Raw genomic sequence first — 21,743 nt, 5'->3', positions numbered from 1 at the left:
ACACACAGACACATACACACACAGACACATACACACACAGACAGATCACGCACAGACACTTACACACACAGACACATACATAGACACATACACACACAGACACATACACACACAGACACATACACACACAGACAGATCACGCACAGACACATACACACACAGACACATACACACACAGACACATACACACACAGACAGATCACGCACAGACACTTACACACACAGACACTTACACACATAGACACATACACACACAGACACATACACACACAGACAGATCACGCACAGACACATACACACACAGACACATACACACACAGACAGATCACGCACAGACACATACACACACAGACACATACACACACAGACAGATCACGCACAGACAGATCACGCACAGACACTTACACACACAGACAGATCACGCACAGACACATACACACACAGACACATACACACACAGACAGATCACGCACAGACACATACACACACAGACACATACACACACAGACAGATCACGCACAGACAGATCACGCACAGACACTTACACACACAGAATCATTGTCACACACAGCTCCACAATGATAATAATCTACTATCACTCCCAAATAATGCTCTCACCTTGTTTCATTTTTCTCATCATAATATATATAAACAACCGTGCTCCATTGCAATCTATTGGTTAATATGGTAAACAGCGAGGAAGGCAGCAGTTCAGAGGGACCCAGCAGAAGGAATTTATTGCCAACAAGTGTGAAGTGGAATATTTTGGTAGGATGAAGGAAAAGTGAAAATATAGTTTTACAATTTTAGAAGGAGTGCAGCAACAGCGAGAGACCTGGAATTCTTTGAAGTTGGAAAAAGCACATGGGGGACTGGATTCTCCATTTCTGAGACTAAGGGCTGAATTCTCCGCCGTCGGGATTCTCCATTTTGCCGGCAGCCTGGAGGTTTTCCGGCAGCTTCGCCACGCTTCACCGCCGCCGACTGGAGACCGTCCTGGATGTGGTGGAGGAGAGGCGGATGACCCTGTACCCCGACCCGGGAAGGAAGCTTCCAGCCGCTGCCATTCATTGTGCCTGGGCGCAGATGGCAGAGGCGGTCAGTGCTGTGGGCAACACTATCTGGACTGGCAAGCAGAGCCGTAACAAACTGCACAACCTGTTCAGGAGGGCTAGGGCGAGTAGGCAGCACTGTGCCCCGGCACCAGCCCCCACCCCACACAGAGGGCAGCCGGATCTCCACCCTGCCGGTACCCATACCAGCCGCCCTGGCCAGGTGCCCTAGCCACTGAGGCCACCAGCTACCCACCCCCTGGGCTGCTTGCGTCAGACTGAGTAACACAGTCATCTTCTGTTTGCTTCCCACCTCTGCCCCCCACCCCTCCCCCTCCCGCCACCTCAAGGAGAAGGCCGCCCATAAACATTGGGAGTGGGAGAAAGCTGGAGAGGGACCTCACCATGGCAGAGCAGAGGGACCTAGACGTGGAGGCCCAGAGAAAAGGGAAGTCACCGGTATGGAGTTCAGCCCTGGACGAGGAAGTGAGACCCCGCCTTGTTGCGGTTCCCCATGACATGTGTATCAATACCCCCCCTCTAACACCACCCCACGCCACCCTCACCCCCCACATCACTTTTACCACCACCCACACCGTCACCCCTACACCATCCTCACCCCCACCCTCATCGCCCCCATTCCCCCCGGCCCACGGTCTAATCATGGGTCCTGTCTTAAATCTTGCAGGAATTGCTGGTTAAGTGGCGGTCCATCTGGTGTTCCCCCGCCCACAGCGAGTGCCACAGCTGGAGCCCCCCCCCCCCCCCCCCGGTGAGCCAAGCACTAACAACGAGAGCAGCCCTCGACCCAAGACACCCCAGAGCTCGAGTCTGAGGGTGATACAGATTCACCATCACAGCTGTCTCCAACACCCTCCACCATCCCAGAGACACTCACCTCGGTTGGGCATGTTAGTGAAGAAGCTCCTGAGACACCCTCTGGTGCTGACCACACAGCTGATCCGGTACAGCACGTGACCCCAAGAACTAGCTGCCAACCAGACAGGTTTCCGGACCCTGGTGGAGACCAGAACGGCCGCCAGGATTGGCAGTGCCAGGTGGCGGGGGAGCCTCGGGGGATAGCTTCGCTCACACCCCCCATCCAATGGAGTAGCCCAGGGGCCATCGGGCACGCCAAGGGTGGAGGAGGTGATGGGACCCATGCTGGTGACTCGTGGGAAGGTGCTGGAACACCACAGCACCTCGGACTCGCCCCCTCATGTCCCTGGCGCATCTGGTTGGCAGCGGGTAGAACAGGGCTGTACCATGCCACCTGGGACACCTGAGCAGCAGCCTAGCCCATCCAGGCCTGGTCGCCCCAGAAGGCGACGACCAACGGGGACTGAGGTCGCAGGGCAGGAATCACAGCAGGCCATTCTCCACTCCTGCTGCACCATCTGGAGACCCACCAAGACATAGTGTTAGGGCCCGTCAGGCCAGAAAGTTAGACACCAGTTAAGTTGGCATGGGTGCAGAGCACAGTTTAGTTCTCGGGGCTCGGATACAAACCTGTATATACGTTGTCACATTAAACACGTTACCACTGTTACAATCTGCCTCAGTGCTCTGTCAGATGGGTGTGAGGAGTGGGTTGGTCTGGGCTGGCCAGAGAGGAGGCACGGGGGCGTGTGGAGAGGGGAAGGGGGATGGGTGGACGTTGTTGAATGACCTCGGCTCCCCCTATCCTTTCGGTTGAAGTCGACAGCCTGTCATCTGCAGGTGCTCGTAGGGCAACATGCATCCTGTCGATCACCCTCTGGACACGGGCCATGTCGGTGGTGATGGCGTACCCCGCTACCTCGGCATCCTGGTGGGCTTGGTCCAAATTAAAATGTATGCATTGAGGCTCTTGGGCATATTCTATGAGGTCCCGGACAGGTCCCCTCTCGGCGCCTGGAAGGACACAGTGGCATAAAAGTTCAAGGCGACCATCACCTTGATGGCCACCGGGAGCGGTTGTCCTCTCCCATAGCCCCACAGTGCCAGGTGTCCCATCATCTGGCAGATATGTCACACTGTCTCTCTGATCAGCTGGAGTCTTCAATGGCATGCTCAGTCCGGCACATCCTTGAATTACAGGCGCTGCCAGTACATACGAGGCCTCATGCGGCACCTCTTCCTCCTCGGCCTGTTGGGCGACTGGCTCTCCTTCCTGGGCCTTCTGTTCCTCTGGAGCATGCTTCGCTGCTGCAGCTTCCTCCTCCTCCTCGATCAACAGCAACTCGTACGGCTGCAGGGTATCCCTCAGGGCTGCAGTGGTGAGCAAGAAATCCACCATTATTGGTCAATTTCCAATATCCATTGTCTGCAGGGGGTGAAAGGCCGACATGTGAGCATCATGCTCAACTAGGTCCAACGGGCTACATGGTGGCCCCTGGCTGGAACTGCGGACTCTGACCCCGCATATCTTCCCCCTGTGGTGAATGTAATATATATATATATGATAATTCACACTGTATGCTAGTAGCAGTAGCGCAATCTTACTACTAGGGGGAGTAGCTCTGGGAGTACTCAGGAACTTGTACTGGGCTCCACCCTTGGCTCCGCCCACGACTCCTCCCCCTAGTGCCGCTGTATAAATACCCTTGTCCAGAGTCAGCCTGAGTTGACTAAGAGTTCATCAACGGGTAACAGGCTGGCTCTGAAGTAAGTCGATTAAAGCCTAGATTCATATCGGAAACACGTGTCTGGTGAATTGATGGTTCCATCAACCCCCTCCCCCCACCATCCCTGTACCCCTGGCCCCGTCGGTGCCTGACACCATGAGGGCCTCTGGCCCTGGCGCCTGTATCTGATGCCAGGGGTACTATTGGCTAGCACTGCCCTTTCCAGCGGTATACTCAGCAGCACAGCAAGATGGCTGCCTTGTAGGCTGAGGCAATGGCAATCCATGGCTGGACATCGCTCCAGTCCCGTGAAGGGGGGGGGGAACATCCCGGTCACTCAGCTTGTTGGGGGGGGGGACATCCCGGTCACTCAGCCTGTTCCCCCATCATTCCTCCCCTCCCCAGTCCTGGCAGGACTCTCACCCCCTCACTCTAACCAACCCAGCCAGTGTCCGGCCTGGCAGTCCACGGTCGAGCCTCTCTGTGTCCTACCTCCTCTTTCTCGCTCATCAGCCATGTCAACGGTATCACGATTTTTATAAACACAAGTGAGTGCGCCGTCGGGAATTCGGCCCATCAGAGATGGAGAATCGCGAAGGCACCTGAGAATATTGGGTCAGGCCCACGAAAGATACGCAAACGGTGTTTACTGTACGCGCGTTCCGGACCGCAATTAACGCCGCTGTCGAGGTGATGGAGAATTGCAATTCGGCTTCAAATCAGCGGTCACCACAATTTGGGCATTGGAACATATTCTCCACCCAATCGTCTTTCGTGATTTTGGTTAGGCCTCATCTGGAGTATTGTCACCAAACCAAAAGAGAAAATGTTGGAAAATCTCAGCAGGTCTGGCAGTATCTCTAGGGACAGAAAAGAGCTAATGTTTGGACTCCAGATGACTCTTTATCAAAGCTTCAGATTCCAGCATCCGCAGTAATTGTTTTTGTATTGTGACCAAATCTGGGTGCAGAACACATGAAAGAAAAGCAGGAGTTCGCATGACCCCACAAGACTGCTCCACGATTTAATAAGATCATGGCTGCCCGTCAATCAACATCTGGGGTGGGATTCTCCTATACCCGGCGGGGCAGGCGGTCCCGGCGCAGAGGAGTGGCAGGGGCTCGGCTGGCGCGGCGGGGTTGGCACCGGAAGGGCCTCCGCCGGCCGGCGCGAGTTGGCGCATTCGCAGGAACGCCATCGTGTGCTGCCGTCATTCCAGCGCATGCACAGGGGGGTTCGTCTCTGCACCGGCCATGGCAGAGGTCCACAGCAGCCGGCGCGGAGGGAAAAAGTGCCCCCATGGCACAGGCCCGTCTGCGGATCAGTGGCCCCAATCGCGGGCCAGGCAACCGTGGGGGCACTCCCCGGGGCTAGGTCCCCCCGCGGCCCCTCGAGGACCCCGGAGACCGCCCGCAGAGCCAGGTCCTGCCGGTAAGTACCAGGTCTAATGTACGCCGGCGGGACCAGCCAAAAACGGGCCGGCGGATCGTCCGGGGGGGGGGGCTGCTGACAGTGTCTGCCGACTGGCACGGCGCGATTCCCGTCCCCGCCAAAGCCCCGGCGCCGGAGAATTCGGCATCCAGCATGGGCAGGATTCAAGCCGTCCCCCAACGATTTTCCGGCCCGGCGGGGGGGTCAAAGAATCCTGCCCCTGAACTTTCCTGCCTGCTCCACAATTTCCCTTAAATGCCCCAAAATCTTTTGATCTTATATTCCTTTGAACAGATTAATTTGAATACTCAGACCGAGGAAGAGTCTGAACACTGGGCAGGTTTTCCCAGCTGTTGCCACCGGTGGAGTCTCTGGTCCCACCGACAGAGACCCCCGTCATGGATTCCCAAACGGCAGAGGGTGCGATGGAGGGAAACCTCATTGACATAGGCAGGACTGGAAAATCCCACCGCCAGCCAATGGCAGGGGGGGGGGGCATCCCGCCTGTTAACTCTGGTCCTCTTACCACAGGTGCTGCCAGACCTGCCCAGTTTTTCCAGCATTGTCTGTTTATATTTAAGGAAGAGCTGGGAACAACGGGGTCATTCTTCAAAAGAGCCAGCACAGCATGATGGGCTGTCATTATTGTACGGTTCTATAAGTCAGTGAATTACTTTAGGAAGGATGTGGGAGTCCTTGAGAGAACGCACAGGCGATTAACTGGAATGGTTTCAGCTGTGAAGGATTTTCGGATTTTCACTTCAAGGTTAGGTTGGAGAAGCTGTTATCCTTGAACAAACGGGACTAAGGGGAGATTTAATAGAGGTATGCAAGATTGTGGCAGGTTTAGAGAGGCCAGACAAAGGAAAGGTTCCATTAGCTGATGCCATGAGGATGAAGGGACACTGAACTAAGATTTGGGCAAGAGATGAAGGAGGGTATATGAGGAAGAGCTTTTTATGCAGCGAGTGGTGATGATCCAGACGTTGCCGCCGATGATGGCTGCGAGAAGCAGAGGTGGACAAAGACTTCAAAAGGTAATTGGACGTGCACTTGAAGGAAAAGGACTTACAGAGCTACGAGGTTAGAGTGGGCATTTGGGTCTGACTGGATTGCTCTTGAGAGAACTGTCAAGGACTTGATGGGTGGAATGGCCTCTCTCTGTGTCATTGGGATTCTATGAACTGACCCCGAATCCAACATTGCCTCAGCCACAGCAGCTTTGTAATGATCTGCGGAGGGGTGGGGAGGGGGGGGGGGGTAATTTGGAGGTGATGGGTGGGGGGAGGGGTGCTATGAGGGAAAGAAGATCAGTGGATCAGAAACTGAGCAATAGTAAAACAGACGCACATATTACAGTCTGCCTGTGTGGTAGTATGGTTAGGGAGATCATATTACCTTAGAACCAAGCTGCCATTGGTACAGCAGTCTCGCTGCCCATTGGCCCAGGCAAGTCATGTGCCTCTCTGCCAATTGGCTGTGGCTAGTCATGCGACTCCCCGCCGATTAGCTGAGAGGTTGATAGCTCCGCCTACAAGGCGGGGTATAAGAACTCGTACCGGCTGGCAGTCGGCCTTTCTCTGTACGACCACTGCCGGGCACACATCTAGCGTATTAAAGCCTGTTGTTTGGAACTTCACTATGACTCAAGTCCAATTGATGGTGCATCAGCCTGAATATCTTTTCCTGAAGCTAATAGTCCTGAGTTTAAAATGGGGGAAGGAGGGTGTAGGGTGTTAGGCTTAAACAAATTTATCAGTGTAAGTTCCCGACCATTTTAGCTCATTTTGACCTCTTCCAAGGCTAGACCCCTCCCAAATCTGGAGTTAAATGAGGGAGCGAGGGAGAACACTTCCAGCAGGAGCTCGTTGCCAGGACCGATGGTAAAGTAAGTCTGGGTGGGTGGAGTGGGTAAGTGAACCAGGGAGGGTGGTTCTTCAGGCAGTCAGGGAGCGGGGGTGCAGAAGTGTGAAACCTTTTGCGCAACTGGGGAAAAGGACTCAGCTTCTTCTGGGATGCCTCCTGGTTTCTCGTCGCAAGGTTTCCATGGTGATTCCAGCACTGGGTACTGGCCTAGGTGCAAACGCTTTGCAATGGCATCGGGATCTGATTGAGATCATTGATGTTTGGCTCATGAATTTCACCAAGGCTGAAACCTACCTTTCAGAGTTAAAAGAGTTAAATTATGAGGACTGGTCTTGCCTTTCCATGAGCAGAGAGGATGAAGGGGCTCTTGGGATTGAGATGTTCAAGATGTTTAAAGGTTTTAATAGGGTAGAGAAAAGGGGAAACTCTTTCCTCTGCTGGGGAGAGTCCAGAACAAAATTGGCGGTGGTTTAAATCAGCGGTATGGGAAAAGAAACGCAGATAAAATTAGCTTTTTTTTTTCAAAGTGCAGTTCAAAATGAGATTACAGCTGTAATGACAGTCTGAACACGAGACAGAAATTCCTATTTGTCCCTAGTCTTATCACAGTTGCCACCCCCCCCCCCCCCCCCCAAAGCAGGTCTTCAAGACAAAATGGCTAACGCCTCCATCAAGGGAATACATTTCACACAAATTAGTTAATCTTAACACCAGGGAATGAGCTATTGTAAGATCGCTAAGCAACATTGCGTGTCTCACTGTAAACTTTGACTCGTTCTGTTCATCTCTCAGCATCACTGTTTAAAAAGTCCTGGAGTACGATTTTATCACTCAACCCACCTCACTGGGGAAAAGAAAAACAGGGCCGGGATCCTCCAAAAACACGGCTAAGTGTTAATGCCGGCGTAAACATCGGAGTGTTTCACGCCGGCGTCAACAGACTTCTTTTTAAAAAAAATAATTTTTATTCAGATTTTCACAAAATATCAATAACCAAAAATATTAACAGAAAATAATATTAACAGGCTAATAAAAACAAGAAAGAACAAACCCCTCCCCTCCCCCCCGGTAAATACAAAAAGAAGAGAGAGATTAACACCCGTCATAACCAAAGAACATATGTACACGTCCCATCAAACAAACCCACCTAAATGACCCCCCCCCCCCCCCCCCCCCCCCCCGGGCTGCTGCTGCTGGCCTTTTTCCCTATCTTTCTGCCAGGAAATCCAGGAAAGGCTGCCACTGCCTGAAAAACCCCTGTACTGATCCCCTCAGGGCAAATTTCACCCTCTCCAATTTGATGAGCCCCGCCATATCATTGACCTAGGCCTCCACGCTTGGGGGCCTCGCATCCTTCAACTGAAGAAGAATCCTCCGCCGGGCTACTCGGGATGCATAGGCCAGAACACCGGCTCCACCGCAACCCAAAAATTGCGAGTCCCCAGCCTGGCTTGACCCTGGATCCTACCACCCTCGACACCGTCCTTGCTACGCCCTTCCAAAATTCCCCCAGCGCTGGGCATGCCCAGAACATATGGGCGTGGTTCGCTGGGCTCCCCGAGCACCTAGTACACCTGTCTTCGCCCCCAAAGAACCTACTCATCCTCGTCCCGGTCATATGAGCCCTATGTAGCACCTTGAACTGTATGAGGCTAAGCCTCGCACAAGAAGAGGACGAGTTCACTCTTTCCAGAGCATCCGCCCACATCCCCTCCTCAATCTCCTTACCCAGCTCCTCTTCCCATTTACCCTTCAGCTCCTCCACCAAGGCCTCGTCTACCTCCTGCATCACTTGTCCGAAATCCTCCCCCCTCCAACCCACACCCCCGAGAGCACCCTGTCCTGGACCCCACGTGGGGGCAACAGAGGGAACCCCACCACCTGCCGCCTGACAAACGCCCTTACTTGCTTATACCTAAAAATGTTCCCCGGGGGGGAGCCTGTATTTCCCCTCTAACTCACCCAGGCTCGCAAACTTCCCGTCTACAAACAGGTCCCTCAACCTCCTAACACCCGCCCTGTGCCAACTCAGGAACCCGCCATCGATTCTCCCTGGAACAAACTGGTGGTTCCCCCGTATCGGGGACCCCGTCGAGGCCCCCACCTCCCCCGTCAACGGACTTCTTGGCCCTTAGATTCTGTAGCCCACAGGGAGCCAGCACGGCACCGGAGTGCTCCGCACTGCCGTACGCGACCCTGCACTGCAGGCCGCGGGTCCGCACATGCACGGTGCAACATGGCGGAGCCACACAGCGGGCCGGTACGGAAGAAGGTAGACTTTCCCCAGATCATGTGCACCCGCTGATTGGTGGCCCCCAATCGCAGGCCTGGCTGTCGTGGAGGCCCTCCCCGGAGACTGATCCCCCTGCCTCCCCACCAGGACGGCCACCGCAGCCACGACGTCGAGCTCCCACCGGAAGCACGTGAACCATGCCGGCAGGAACTCGGCCGGTTGACCGCGGAGACCCCCGACTGGTGCCGCGCACAACTGCTGCCGATTCTCCGGCGTCGGACCCAATCGCGGGTCTAAGGCCCCATTCTCCGCCCCCGCGCCGAGCGGTATTTCGGCATGGAGGCTCGGAGAATCCCGGCCCAGATTTCTGGCCGTTAACATGTGGGATTTTGCTGTGCACAAATTGGCTGCCATCTTTTCTGCATTGGAACAGTGGCTGCATTTCAAAAGCTCTTCACTGGCTCGAAAGCGCTTTGGGCTGTCCTGACAGCACCAGAGCTGCTTTCCAATGTAAAATGCTCTCTCTTCCTGCAGTCCCATTGAAGTTAACGGGTTTCTGGGCATCACCACAAGATGCTGAGGGCATCAATTGGATTCGAGCTCCCTTCACAGAAGTCACCGCACTAGAAAGGGCATCCAAACAAAACATAGCTCCTCGGTCTTTATGACTGAATATGATGCGATGGATGTAGGTTACGTTGCAACAGGAGTTCAAATCAGCTCTGTGTTCTTGTATCCTGTTGAGTGTCGTGGTCCAGCATATGTCTCACAGTGTGCACAACATGGTGAGCTGTGAGTTTAATTCCTAATTTACTAACTAGTCTTAGCCCATTAAGGGGCAGCAGGGTAGCATGGTGGTTAGCATAAATGCTTCACAGCTCCAGGGTCCCAGGTTCGATTCCCGGCTGGGTCACTATCTGTGTGGAGTCTGCACGTCCTCCCCCTGTGTGCGTAGGTTTCCTCCGGGTACTCCGGTTTCCTCCCACAGTCCAAAGATGTGTGGGTTAGGTGGATTGGCCATGCTAAATTGCCCGTAGTGTCCTAATAAAAGTAAGGTTAAGGGGGGGGGGTTGTTGGGTTACGGGTATAGGGTGGATACGTGGGTTTGAGTAGGGTGATCATGGCTCGGCACAACATTGAGGGCCGAAGGGCCTGTTCTGTGCTGTACTGTTCTATGTTCTATGTTCTAAACAACCTCAATTTTTCCAATCTGAGCATCGGGTCCATTATGAGATTGCTAAGCAACTGTCCACAGCTCACTGTAGACTGGCGCTCATTCAGTGCCTCTGTGAAGAAAAGTGGCTCAGAGTGTGCTGTTAATGTACCCTCTGTACTCCTGCTAGTGCCTGCCGCAATAAATTGCAGCATCACTTCAAGCCCCATTTCTGTCACATTTTGAATTAGGAATTTTTTTTTATATTTCAGATTATTATTTTTAAACTGCACAAAGTAACAGCCCAAAGAAGCAAATTTAAAACACATTGACGTCTCTGCATCCAAAAAAAAATCTCCTCCACTCTTGAAGGTATCTGATCCTTGCCACACTATGAGCTGTCACAGAAACAGCAGAAGGCCATTCAGCCCCTTGAGCCTGTTACATCTGTTCTGTAACTCAACTCCTTTAACTTGCCCTACAACATTCTGTTGGTCTCAGCTATGAAATACTCAATTGAGTTCCAGCATCAGCAGCTTTTCGGCACATCTGGAACTTCATCCATGGTCGTTCATCTTCTGTCAGCACGGGTTATGCTGTACGAAAGTCAACGGTGTCACGGCCGAGCCTGATTGAGCTTTAACGTGATCCTTCACCATTAGGAGATGAGCTGTGACCTTTATGATGGCGGCACGGTAGCAGAGTGGTTAGCATTGTTGCTTCACAGCACCAGGGTCCCAGGTTCGATCCCGGCTCTGGGTCACTGTCTGTGCGGAGTCTATCCATTCTCCCTATGTCTGCGTGGGTTTCCTCCCACAAGTCCCGAAAGACGTGCTGTTAGGTGAATTGGACATTTTGAACAATTGGACATTGTCCCTCAGTGTACCTGAACAGGCGCTTGAGTGTGGCGACTGGAGGCTTTTCACAGTAACTTCATTGCAGTGTTAATGTTAGCCTACTTGCAGGACAGCACGGTTGTGAATGATTAGCATTGATGCCTCACGGCACCGAGGTCCAATCCCGGCTCTGGATCACTGTCTGTGTGGAGTTTGCACATTCTCCCCCTGTTTGCGTGGGTTTAGCCCCCACAACCCAAAGAAGGGTAGGTGGTTTGGCCCCACTAAATTGCCCCTGAATTGTAAAAAATGAATTGGGTACTTTAAATTTATTTTTTAAAAATGTAAGCCTACTTGTGACACTAATAAAGATTATTATTATTATACGTGAAGAGAATGTGCTTATGACTATGGGGCACCATGTAAAATAACTAGCTCCCCAATCTCTGCACAGAATCTTTTGCACTGAAGTCTAAGGTTGTGGCTGGCGGGGAAGTGGGTGGTGGTGGTGGGGGTGGGGGGGCTGCTTGCACGTGTACGATCTCACACTATCTGGCTCATTCATTATTCATCCAGTAAAGTAGAAAATCTGATGGCTGGGGGTGAGCAGGAGGTCCACCCCGCTGTTACCTCATGGGATTGAGGATTCAAAGGGCATCTGGACAGCCTCCCTTCCTTTTCCCTTTGGCTCTCCTTCAAATCCACCCTTTCACCTTATGTCCACCCACTCCCAGCCTTGGCTGCACTCCTCATTGCCGGGAAACCCGTGCGCTGATAAATTAAGGCCTGAATCTTTTTGTTTCCAACTGGTGGGGAACTTAGTTTGACAGGGGAGCTTGATTCGAGTGAGGTGGCCTTTTGCCAGGCATGCTTGACTTGCTAATGCACACACAATGGCATCCCGATATTGTTTGTTGGGAAGCTTGACCTCACTTTCAACCTGCCGTTAAAGTCACGGAAACAGAATTCCGACAGTTTGTACCGATGTTGGGAACACGCCAAATGAGGTTCCCCTGTCTGCCATGCTTCCTGTTGGTGATGGGACTGGGATATTCCTCCCTCTATTTCCCAATGTGCGGACGGAGGATTCCATTAGCCAGGGTGTCATGTTTAGAAAATCTTTGCAAATCTATAGTCCCTTTTCATTACCTCAGCACTTGACAGCCAATGAAGCATTTTCTGAAGTAAGGTTGTAAGGTAACACAGCAGCCAATTTACGCACAGCACAGCAAGATCCCGCAAGCAGTGACACAATAAAGACCAGAAAGTCTGTTTTTGCTGTTTGAGGCATAACGATCAGCTGAACTTCCCCGTTCCTTCTTTGAAATAATGCAATATGTACGCTCACCCGAGAGAACTGACTTGGTTGAAAATCCTCACCCGAAAGATGGCAGCTCCGACACTGCAGCACTCCTTCAGGAATGCGCTGAAAATGCCAGCCTGGATCACGTTTGTGGAGCATGATTTGGACCCTGATGCAGGGGTGAGAGAGTCTACCCACTGGGTAGAATTTGGACCAAACTTTCAACTGTCCTTGGAGCACGTGGGCATGTTGCAATCGTTTAGAAGCATCCCTAACCTCCTATCCTTGGGCGGGACTTTTCTAGGAGCCATATAATGAAGATTGTTACTATTAGATCCAATAATGACTTTAAGAGGAACTTATCGTTACCGAGATAGTGGTTAGAATGTAGATCTTGCTACTATATGGAGTAGGTGAGGTGAATAACATTGACACATTTAAACAAACACAAGGGAAAAGTAAAAAGGAGGATATAGTAATTCCAGTTCTCTTCCTGCACCTAGTGGCGTACTAAGGTAGACTTCCATCTGTTTCCATAGAGGGTAATTCCCAGAGTAGGCCGCTAGTCTTTCGCCAGGGGCTTATAGCTTCAGGGGTGCCACTCAATATCAAGCATGACTGACAGGAATCTCTCCCACTCTTACCGCCAGCCATTGCTGTGCTTGGAAGCATTTGTAAGTTAACACACTCAACCTGACTGGCTGCATTATGAATACACGTTCTTTGGCCACCAAGTCCTGGGGTGGGACTCGAAGCTGGAGCTTGTGGCTCAGAGGCACTGCGCCACAACACCTCCCAGGATACAATGATACGGGAGTTAAATTAAGGTGGGTTGTGTTGAGTACAAACACGGGGACATACACAACTTGAAATGAATAGCCTGTTTCAGTATTATAACATTCTGTGTCATTTTAGAAAATAATAGTGGGTTAAAAATCCTTTGAGAATTGAGTCTGAGTAACCCAGGCTGATGGGTTGGAAGTATTATTTCCCTACATTATTGTTTAATAAAATTGGGACGTCTCTGTTCGTTGCAGATGTGCGCGAAAAGCACACACTGCATCCGAGATATTACCAATTCTTGCTGATATGATTCTGGGTCTGCCACGGTGTTTTTAAGTTTGTTGAAGTCCAACATCTCTACAGAGTGTGAAGATTATTTTGTGCGTCAGCTTGCTATTCAGATCACTCCCGAGTCATAAAACTGTGAGGGGAGGAGGGTCTAAAATTGGGACAGGACTGAAAGGCGACAGTGCAGTGTTACCAAGGCAGCGCAGTGACAACTATATAGGTGTCAGCCAACAGTAAGAGCACTCTTACCTCTGAATTGAGAGATTTTGCAGTTCAAACCCCACTTGAGCTCGGAATCTAGAACTATACTCCAGTGCCGTACTGAAGGAGCACATCACTGTCTGAGTACTATCTTTCAGATGAGACATAAAATCAAGGTGTCATCAGTCCTCTCAAGCCGATGTAAAAGGCCCCGTAGCACTATTCTAACAATGAACAGGGCTGCTCTCTCCAGAGTCCTGGCCAATATTTATACATCAACTAAATTCACCAAGGGCGGCATGGTGGCGCAGTGGTTAACACTGCTGCCTCATGACGCTGAAGATCCAGGTTTGATCTGGGCCCCGGGTCACTGTCTGTTTGGATTTTACATATTCTCCCCCTGTCTGCATGGGTCTCACCCCCGCAACCCAAAGATGTGGAGAGTAGGTGGATTGGCCACACTAAATTGCTCCTTAATTGGGAAAAAACAATTGGGTGCTCTAAATTTATTTAAGGAGGGCTCACCCTTGGTGGAACTGGAGGATCCCACCTGTGGGAAGGGACAGAAAATTCCGCCCACTGTGTCTTCCTTTTCACGTGGGGCTCACGTGACTATTCAGCATCCCAACCAATGCCACAAAAACAGATTCACTGGCTACTTGCGGGTATAACTGATACAAAATTGCTGCCATTACAATGGATTGCTGCAACCAATATAGTTGAATTACAAAATAATAAGCTCAAGAATCTCCCCTCCAGCTCCCTCCATCTCTATCTCGCTTCTAAGATGTCGCTTAAAACCCATCTCTTAGACTATACTTTTGTTCAGTCAATCCAGTGTTAACATCTCCTTAATATCTAATTACAGCCTAATCAATAGCAAACAAGCTGAACGCAGTCTCAAAGTGCAATGTTGCTGCCGTGACTGATTATTTTCCTCACCCATGGCGCACCAAATCACATTGTAAGGATCGATTTCGATAACACTCAGGGAAATGCAGGCCACGCTAAACCTCTTGTCTTTTTGCCAACAATGTGCTTTGACTCTCTGTTACCTCAAAGGAAATGACTAAATCAAACGTAGACGTCATCTCGGCTCAATTGCACTGAAATAAAATGAAGGCTTCTTCCTCTTTCCTGGGTTTAGTATGTCCCGTAGAACAGAATTCCAAGTTTAATTAGAGAAGCCCTTGATGGAAGTTTCAACATCGACACATCTAGGTGACTGTTATTGACTGCAGCTGCTCTCGCATATTAAAAACCAATTTGATTGACCCGGTGCTTCCGACAAACTCTAAATAAATAAATGCTCGCTCCTACAACACTGTAAGAGGGCAAACAGCAAAATTGGCAGCCCGCCCATCATGTTTAAATAAATAACTGTGGGTCAATTGACCTCCTTAAGAAGCCAATTGTCCTCAATAATATGCTGCCCATCATATGCATGGCATGGCTAGGCAGGCAGTAGTGGGTGGGTCATTTTTTTATAAAGGGTGGGCAGGAAGGAAGGGTGACACAATAGTTAGCAGTGCTGCCTCACAGTGTCAGGGACCCAGATTCAGATCCAGCCTTGGGTAACTGTGTGGAGTTTGCACATTCTTCCTGTGAGTGGGTGGGTTTCCTCCGGGTGCTCCAGTTTCCTCCCACATCTCAGGATGTGCAGGTTAGGTGGATTGGTCATGCTAAACTGCCCTTTATTGTCCAAAGATGTATAGGTTATGTGGGTTACAGCGATAGGGCGTAGGTGCGGGCCTAGGTAGGGTGCCCTTTCAGAGGATCAGTGCAGACTCAATGGCCCGAATGGCCTTCTGAATGGGCCACCTCCTCACCACCCCCCGGCCCCACACACATACACACAAACTCAGGCAGGGCATCCCCTGCCCGTTCACCTCCATGCAATAAATGCCAGCATGACACCTTGGCAGTGCCACCCAGGCACCTCAGCAGTGCCAGGCTGGCACCCAGGTGGCATGGCCATGGTGCCAGGATGGTACTGCCAAGGTGCCCATCTGGCATCCGCAGTGCCAGGGTACCACCCTGCCCAGAGGGTATGCACCTTGGCCCTCCAATCCCCTGAGAGACCCCCACGAGTGCCGTTCTGTTTGGTCCCTGTTTGTGGAGACCAGCACTCAACAGTGCTTGCCCAAGGTCTCCGAAGCAAAGGGGATAGATACCAATACCTCGGTTGCCCCAGGGAACTGAGGGACTAGCTGTCTCGCTCTAATATGCAGATTTGCCAAAAAGTGATCCTGCTCCCACAATGGGCGGCTTCCCATTGCGACTTCTCGCGAGATCCCACTAGATCTCGCAAGGCATGGCGAGCTGGGGAGATCCTGGGAGCAGGGTCTCCTGTCATTTACTGGCCACGTTCCGCCGCCGCCCGCTGCTTTTTGGGTGCAACGTGGCCGGTACATTGTGCCCATTATTCCTTTGGCATAACGCAGGTAATATAACCTTTAGGACTTGAACATATGTAACACAAAACAACAGTTGAGGGAATTTCCATGGAGTTGATGCAATTTACAGCCAAGAAAAATGTATTTTAAGCTCTGATGTGGCACTGTGAAGGATGAGAAAGGCTGAGCAGTAATTTTAAGTCAGTAATTTGATCTAAATTCTGCTGACGCTCATAAATCTCTTGAGTTTTACTCTATTGGTTTTTAAGATTGAATCATCAGTGTGTAACTCACTGCTGACGTGTTTTATTCTCCTAGGTAATTTAGCTTAGGCAGCATTCGAATTGCAAGAGGAAGGATTTTTTTCCCTGGAATTCAATCCCTAAACCTCTCTACCTCCCTCTTGCTCAATAAAACCTTCCCCTTGGACCAAGCTTTTGGTTACCTCTTCTATGATGTGGTGCAGCATCAAACTTAATAATGAAGCAGCTTGGGAGCGTTTTACTAAATTAAGAGCACTATATAAATGCAATTCTTGTTGGCTTTAATGCCTTTTGCCTTTTGTTTTGTTTCAAAGTAATATCACGGGCTGGATTCTACGCTTTTGGGGCTATGTCCAGAGGATTTGTGGCGTTTTTATGTGGGGAAAGTTGGCACGGCCCCAGCACCCATCCTCTGACCGGTTAGGGGCTAGCAGTCGAGCTACGTAAAATAGACGGCCTTCCCGATATAAACGCCTGGAGAACTGCTGAGTCCATGGCCGCGCATGTGCACGGCAATGACCTGCAGCGGTCGCGCCATTCAACATGGCGCTGACCATGCGCGGACCCGACCTGCTAGATAGTGACCCCTTGGACACCCCCTTGCCACTCCCAGGCCACACCCCACCAGCGCCTGCAGCTCTCACTGTTGGCGGTGCTGAACACAGTCTGCAGCCACCACGCCGGGTTCCCGACTTCTGAGACCATAGGCTGGATTTTCAGGTTGTGAGGCTATGTCCTCACGCTGGCATGGGATCAGTGGCATTTTAGGGCCGAACATTCGGTACAAAATGTCCACCAATCCTCTGTTTGGCTGGGGGTTAGCATGCCAGCAGTGTAGAGCACCCAACTCTAGCTGCCGATATAGCCCGGAGAATTGCCGGTTCCATGGACGCACATGCGCACGGTGGTGGCCTGCAGCGACTGCACCATAACACATGGCGCCGGCTGCGGCGGACTCGGCATGTGAAACAGTGCCCCCCTTTTGGCCGGCTCGTGAGCCCCGAACCACCCCCAACAGTGCCCCCAGCCACTGACAAATTCCCCCTGTCCCTGGATTGGACCTCCCCCGACTGTGGCGGCGTTGGACTGAGTGCGAAGCTGCCACGCCGAGTTCCTGACGGGTGAGACCATGGGAGACCCACGCCGTCTGGAACTCAGCCAGTTGGGGGCGGAGCATCGCCTGAGGCCATCAATATGGCACGCAGCATACTCTGTGAGGGGGCGCTTTGTAGGGGACGGATTTGGTTGGAAACGGGTATTCTCCAGTCGATCGCCGGACGCAATTTTCGCGTTGGCGACTGGAGAATCCCGGTCCATGAATCAACCATGCGGTCGGGAACTCGGCCCATCAGGCGCGGAGAATCGGGGGAGGGCCATCAGGTAACGCTCTGAATGGCGTGCGGGGTGCTCCTCGATGACGCCATTTTGGAGGGGGCAGAGCATCTAAAAATAGGCGCCGCCCCGATTCCACCGTGAAAAGGGATTCTCTGCCCGATTACAAAATCGGGGTCGGGGAATAGAGAATCCCGTTCCACATACTTTAGCCAACAGGAGAGGATTAATGAGCTGGCATTGTTTACAGGAGCTTTTAAAATGACATGAAAATTGGCAGTGTGGTAATTAGCGAGGAGGAAAGCTTTAGATTGCAGGATGCTGTAGATAGGCTGGTCATAGAGGTCTACGGAACAGAAAAAGGCCCTTCGGCCCATCGCATCTACTGCAGTCAAAAACCACATTAAGTGGTTCCCACACCTAGTGATTGCACTAAGCTAGTTTAACCACGGAACAGGACGCCAGTCGCTTATAGCTTGAGAAGCACCACTCCATACCAAGCATGGCTGACCAGCAGTCTCTCCTGCTCCTATCAGCAGCCATTGACATGTTTGGAAGGATTTACAGCCTGATACTCGAGCTGTTTGGCTGCGTTAATGAACGCACCTTCAAGTCCTGGGGTGGGATTTGAACCCAGGGCTCAGAGTCAGGGCCGCTACCCACTGCGCCGCAAGACCTCTGAATGAATAACATGCATGCATTTAATGGAGGTTAGATACAAGACTGGGAAAGGAATAAAGGTGGGAGGAAGCTGATGCGGAGGTTAAACATTAGACTAGGCCGGTTTATCTGCTTCTGTGCTAAAAATATGCTGTCATTCGATGCAAAACGGGAATGGCTATCAGGGTAATATTTCTTCTCACTATTCTATTGCTTTCCTTTAGTCCACAGAGTGAATGCTGCTGCTTGAAGCTGACCCTTGAGTGAACTGGCTGCTGTTGCAATGGACAAGCTCCTCTAATGGGTGGCACTGAGACATTCTCACCATGTTGCAGCGCAGCTTGACATGGCTCCGGTTCGAGATTGCACAGTCCATGGCCTTGGGTAGTCTTCTGCTGCTCTTCTCTTTGCTGCACGCGGCCACCACCTCGTGCCCCAGAAGCTGCCAGTGCTTCGATAAGAATGGGAAGTTTGTGCACTGCGCTGGCAAGAACCTGAAAGAAATCCCCAAGGATCTGCCAGCTGATACCGTGTCCTTGCATCTCAACTCCAATAGGATAACCAAAATACCCAACAATGCCTTCAAGGACCTCTACCTACTCAAGGAACTGGATTTATCCAAAAATGCCATTGAGTCCATAGATATTGGAGCATTCAAAGGAATCCCTGAGGGCCTCAAGATGCTTGATCTGTCAAGCAATAAGATCCAGAGTGTGCCAAAAGAGGTCTTCAGTAAAATTAAAGCAAAGATTCGACTTGCGAACAACCCGTGGCACTGTGAATGTACGTTGCAGCAGATCATCAAGGAGCTGACCCTTGACCCGGAGACGGTCAACGACTTCATCTGCCATTCTTCGGTGCAGGACGAGTACGCAGGCAAACCACTCATCCAGATCCTCGATTCAGGTATCAACTTCTGCAACATCCACCAGAAGACAACTGACGTCGCCATGTTCATCACCATGTTCGGCTGGTTTACCATGGTCATCTCCTACATTGTGTACTATGTGCGACAGAATCAGGAAGATGCCAGGCGACACCTCGAGTACCTTAAGTCCCTCCCCAGCACACAGATCACCAAGGAGTTTGACACAATTAGTACTGTACTGTGAGGTGAATTGCGCCCCCCCCCCCCCAACCCCGTTGTATGACACCTATTCAACCTTAAATACTGGATGAGTCAGCAACTCTCCTGGCTCGGCCACAAGTGCCTCGTTTGCTAATTAGAGATTGTATGCTCTTTGACTTTTTTTTATGATTTTTTTTGTGCGTTGAGGTTCCTAATAAAGCTGTCAGAACAAATGACTGCAGTGACTTTGGTAGATGATAAAACATTTTGGTTTCTTCCTAAGCCTCGGGCTCTAATCCACGTCAAACTGGTAGGACAAACGGGAAATGCCTCAAAAACCCAGGAAGGCTGGGGGCATGAGGTTTCTAAACAGGGTGGAGACTGGGTAGATGGGTGAGAGGGCAGGGAGAGATGAGGGCCCAACTGAGATCTGTCTGCAGTCAGGAGAGTGGGGGGGGGGGGGTCTGTTCACGCTCAGGCGTTGGTGGGGGGGGGGGGTGTTGTGTGTGGGAGGGAGGTTACAGACAAGGGGGTGAGGGGTGGGGGAGAGCAGGAGATCAGTTCACAGTCAGAGGGAGTGGAGGGAGGGGAAAGTTTGTCTACAGTCGAGATTGGTGTGGGGAGACTACACATTTATACAATAGAACAGTACAGCACAGAACAGGCCCCTCGGCCCTCGACGTTGTGCCGAGCAATGATCACCCTACTTAAACCCACGTAACCCGTATCCCAACAATCCCCCCATTAACCTTACACTACGGGCAATTTAGCATGGCCAATCCACCTAACCCGCACATCTTTGGACTGTGGGAGGAAACCGGAGCACCCGGAGGAAACCCACTAGGATTTGGAAGGAAGGGGAAGATTAATCATTCATTGGATTGGGTAAAGGGTGCGAGGGGTGTTGTGAGGGCATGGGACAGAGGTCAGTCCACAGCTGGGGAGTGGAACGGCTGCCCACAATTGGGGGAGGGGGAGGTCTGTGCAGAGTTGGAGGTGCGGGGGAGGGGAGGTCTGCCTACAGTCGAGTGAGTGGGGTGGGGAGGCGAGGAGTCTGTCCACACTTGGGGGAAGGGAATCGTCAGTCCACAGTTAGAAGAACGGGTGAAGGGGAGGTCTGTTGAAACTCAGGTAATTGAAGGCTGGGGACGGGCTGCCCATACTTGTGGGGTGGGGGAGGGGACGGGGAGGATAGGGGGAAGGGTGTTGGGCAGTAGTAGGTGAAGGTCCTTTCACAATCGGGAAGAGGGGGGTTGTTACTGTGATAGGAGAGAGGGTTTTGTTGTGATTTGGGGGGGGGGGGAAGAGTCTGAACAGGATCAGAGGTGCAACCCAATGCAAGGAAGGTTTCCTTGTGAGGTTGAGAGGACAACGTGAAAACATTCATTTAAAACTCCTTGGCCCCATCTGGCCTCGACTCGAGCCCTTGGCAGCTGTTGCCCGATGGGGGTAGCTGACACTGTCCCCCTCCCCCTCACCCTGAACACCCACCCCTGAAATCTCCAACAGAAATTAGCAGCAGGTGCATCAGAAGTTATTTTGGAAGTTGTTAAAGAGGCAACCGATGCAATTTTTGTTGCACATTCCATTTTCCGGGTATCGGATGGGGAAAGTTTGGGAGTGCTTTACCCCGTGAATGGAAAGCTGCATGGGTGGAAGTAAAGGCCTTGCCTTGTGTAGGAGCAGATTCTGCTGATGAGGGTGATGGGGTTTGAATGTTCCTTGATTTAATTTATTCACTATTTCAAGCCTACCGTAAGAAACAAGGAAGGGCAGCACAGTGGCGCAGTGGTTAGCACTGCTGTCTCACGGCACCGAGGTCCCAGGTTCGATACCGGTTCTGGTTCACTGTCGTGTGGCGTTTGCACATTCTCCCGTGTTTGTGTGGGTTTCGCCCCCACGACCCAAGGATGTGCAGTGCAGGTGGATTGGCCACGCTAAATTGATCCTTAATTGGAAAAAATAAATTGGGTAATTTAAATTTATTTTTAAAAAAGAAAAAAAAACAAGGAAAGGTTGAGAGGTCATGGAGGCCTATAAATGTGTAGCTTTGCTGACTTCCGGTGCGCGGCGTAACTACCTCCACCCCCCCCCCCCCCCCCCCCCCCCCCCCCCCTCCTCCCCCACCCACTTCATGATTCTCGGTCTAGACTTCCAATTGGGCTTAGAGCCTCCTGCCACTGATAGTTGACCCGCTGTCTGCTGGGTGGCCGGTCATCAGCAAGGGTGGAAGCTAGCAGACCTCTCACTTCTCATTCTGTCTCCCTCACC

General features: G+C 51.6%; 1 protein-coding gene across 1 annotated transcript in view; it reads left to right on the top strand.

The window, feature by feature from the left end:
* Positions 1-19,687, top strand: part of lrrc3 (leucine rich repeat containing 3) — a 31,120-nt gene extending 11,433 nt beyond the window's left edge. Inside the window, exon 2 of the mRNA XM_038790369.1 lies at positions 18,628-19,687. Coding sequence (XP_038646297.1) covers positions 18,730-19,515 — 786 coding nt within the window. The 5' untranslated portion in view covers positions 18,628-18,729 and the 3' untranslated portion in view covers positions 19,516-19,687. The remainder of the gene's footprint in view (positions 1-18,627) is intronic.
* The last annotated feature ends 2,056 nt before the right edge of the window (positions 19,688-21,743 follow it).

Source organism: Scyliorhinus canicula, chromosome 2 (assembly GCF_902713615.1).
Source record: "Scyliorhinus canicula chromosome 2, sScyCan1.1, whole genome shotgun sequence".
Lineage (NCBI taxonomy): Eukaryota > Metazoa > Chordata > Chondrichthyes > Carcharhiniformes > Scyliorhinidae > Scyliorhinus > Scyliorhinus canicula.
Note: the sequence above shows the minus strand (reverse complement) of the source record. Positions and strands in the feature narration are given on the sequence as shown.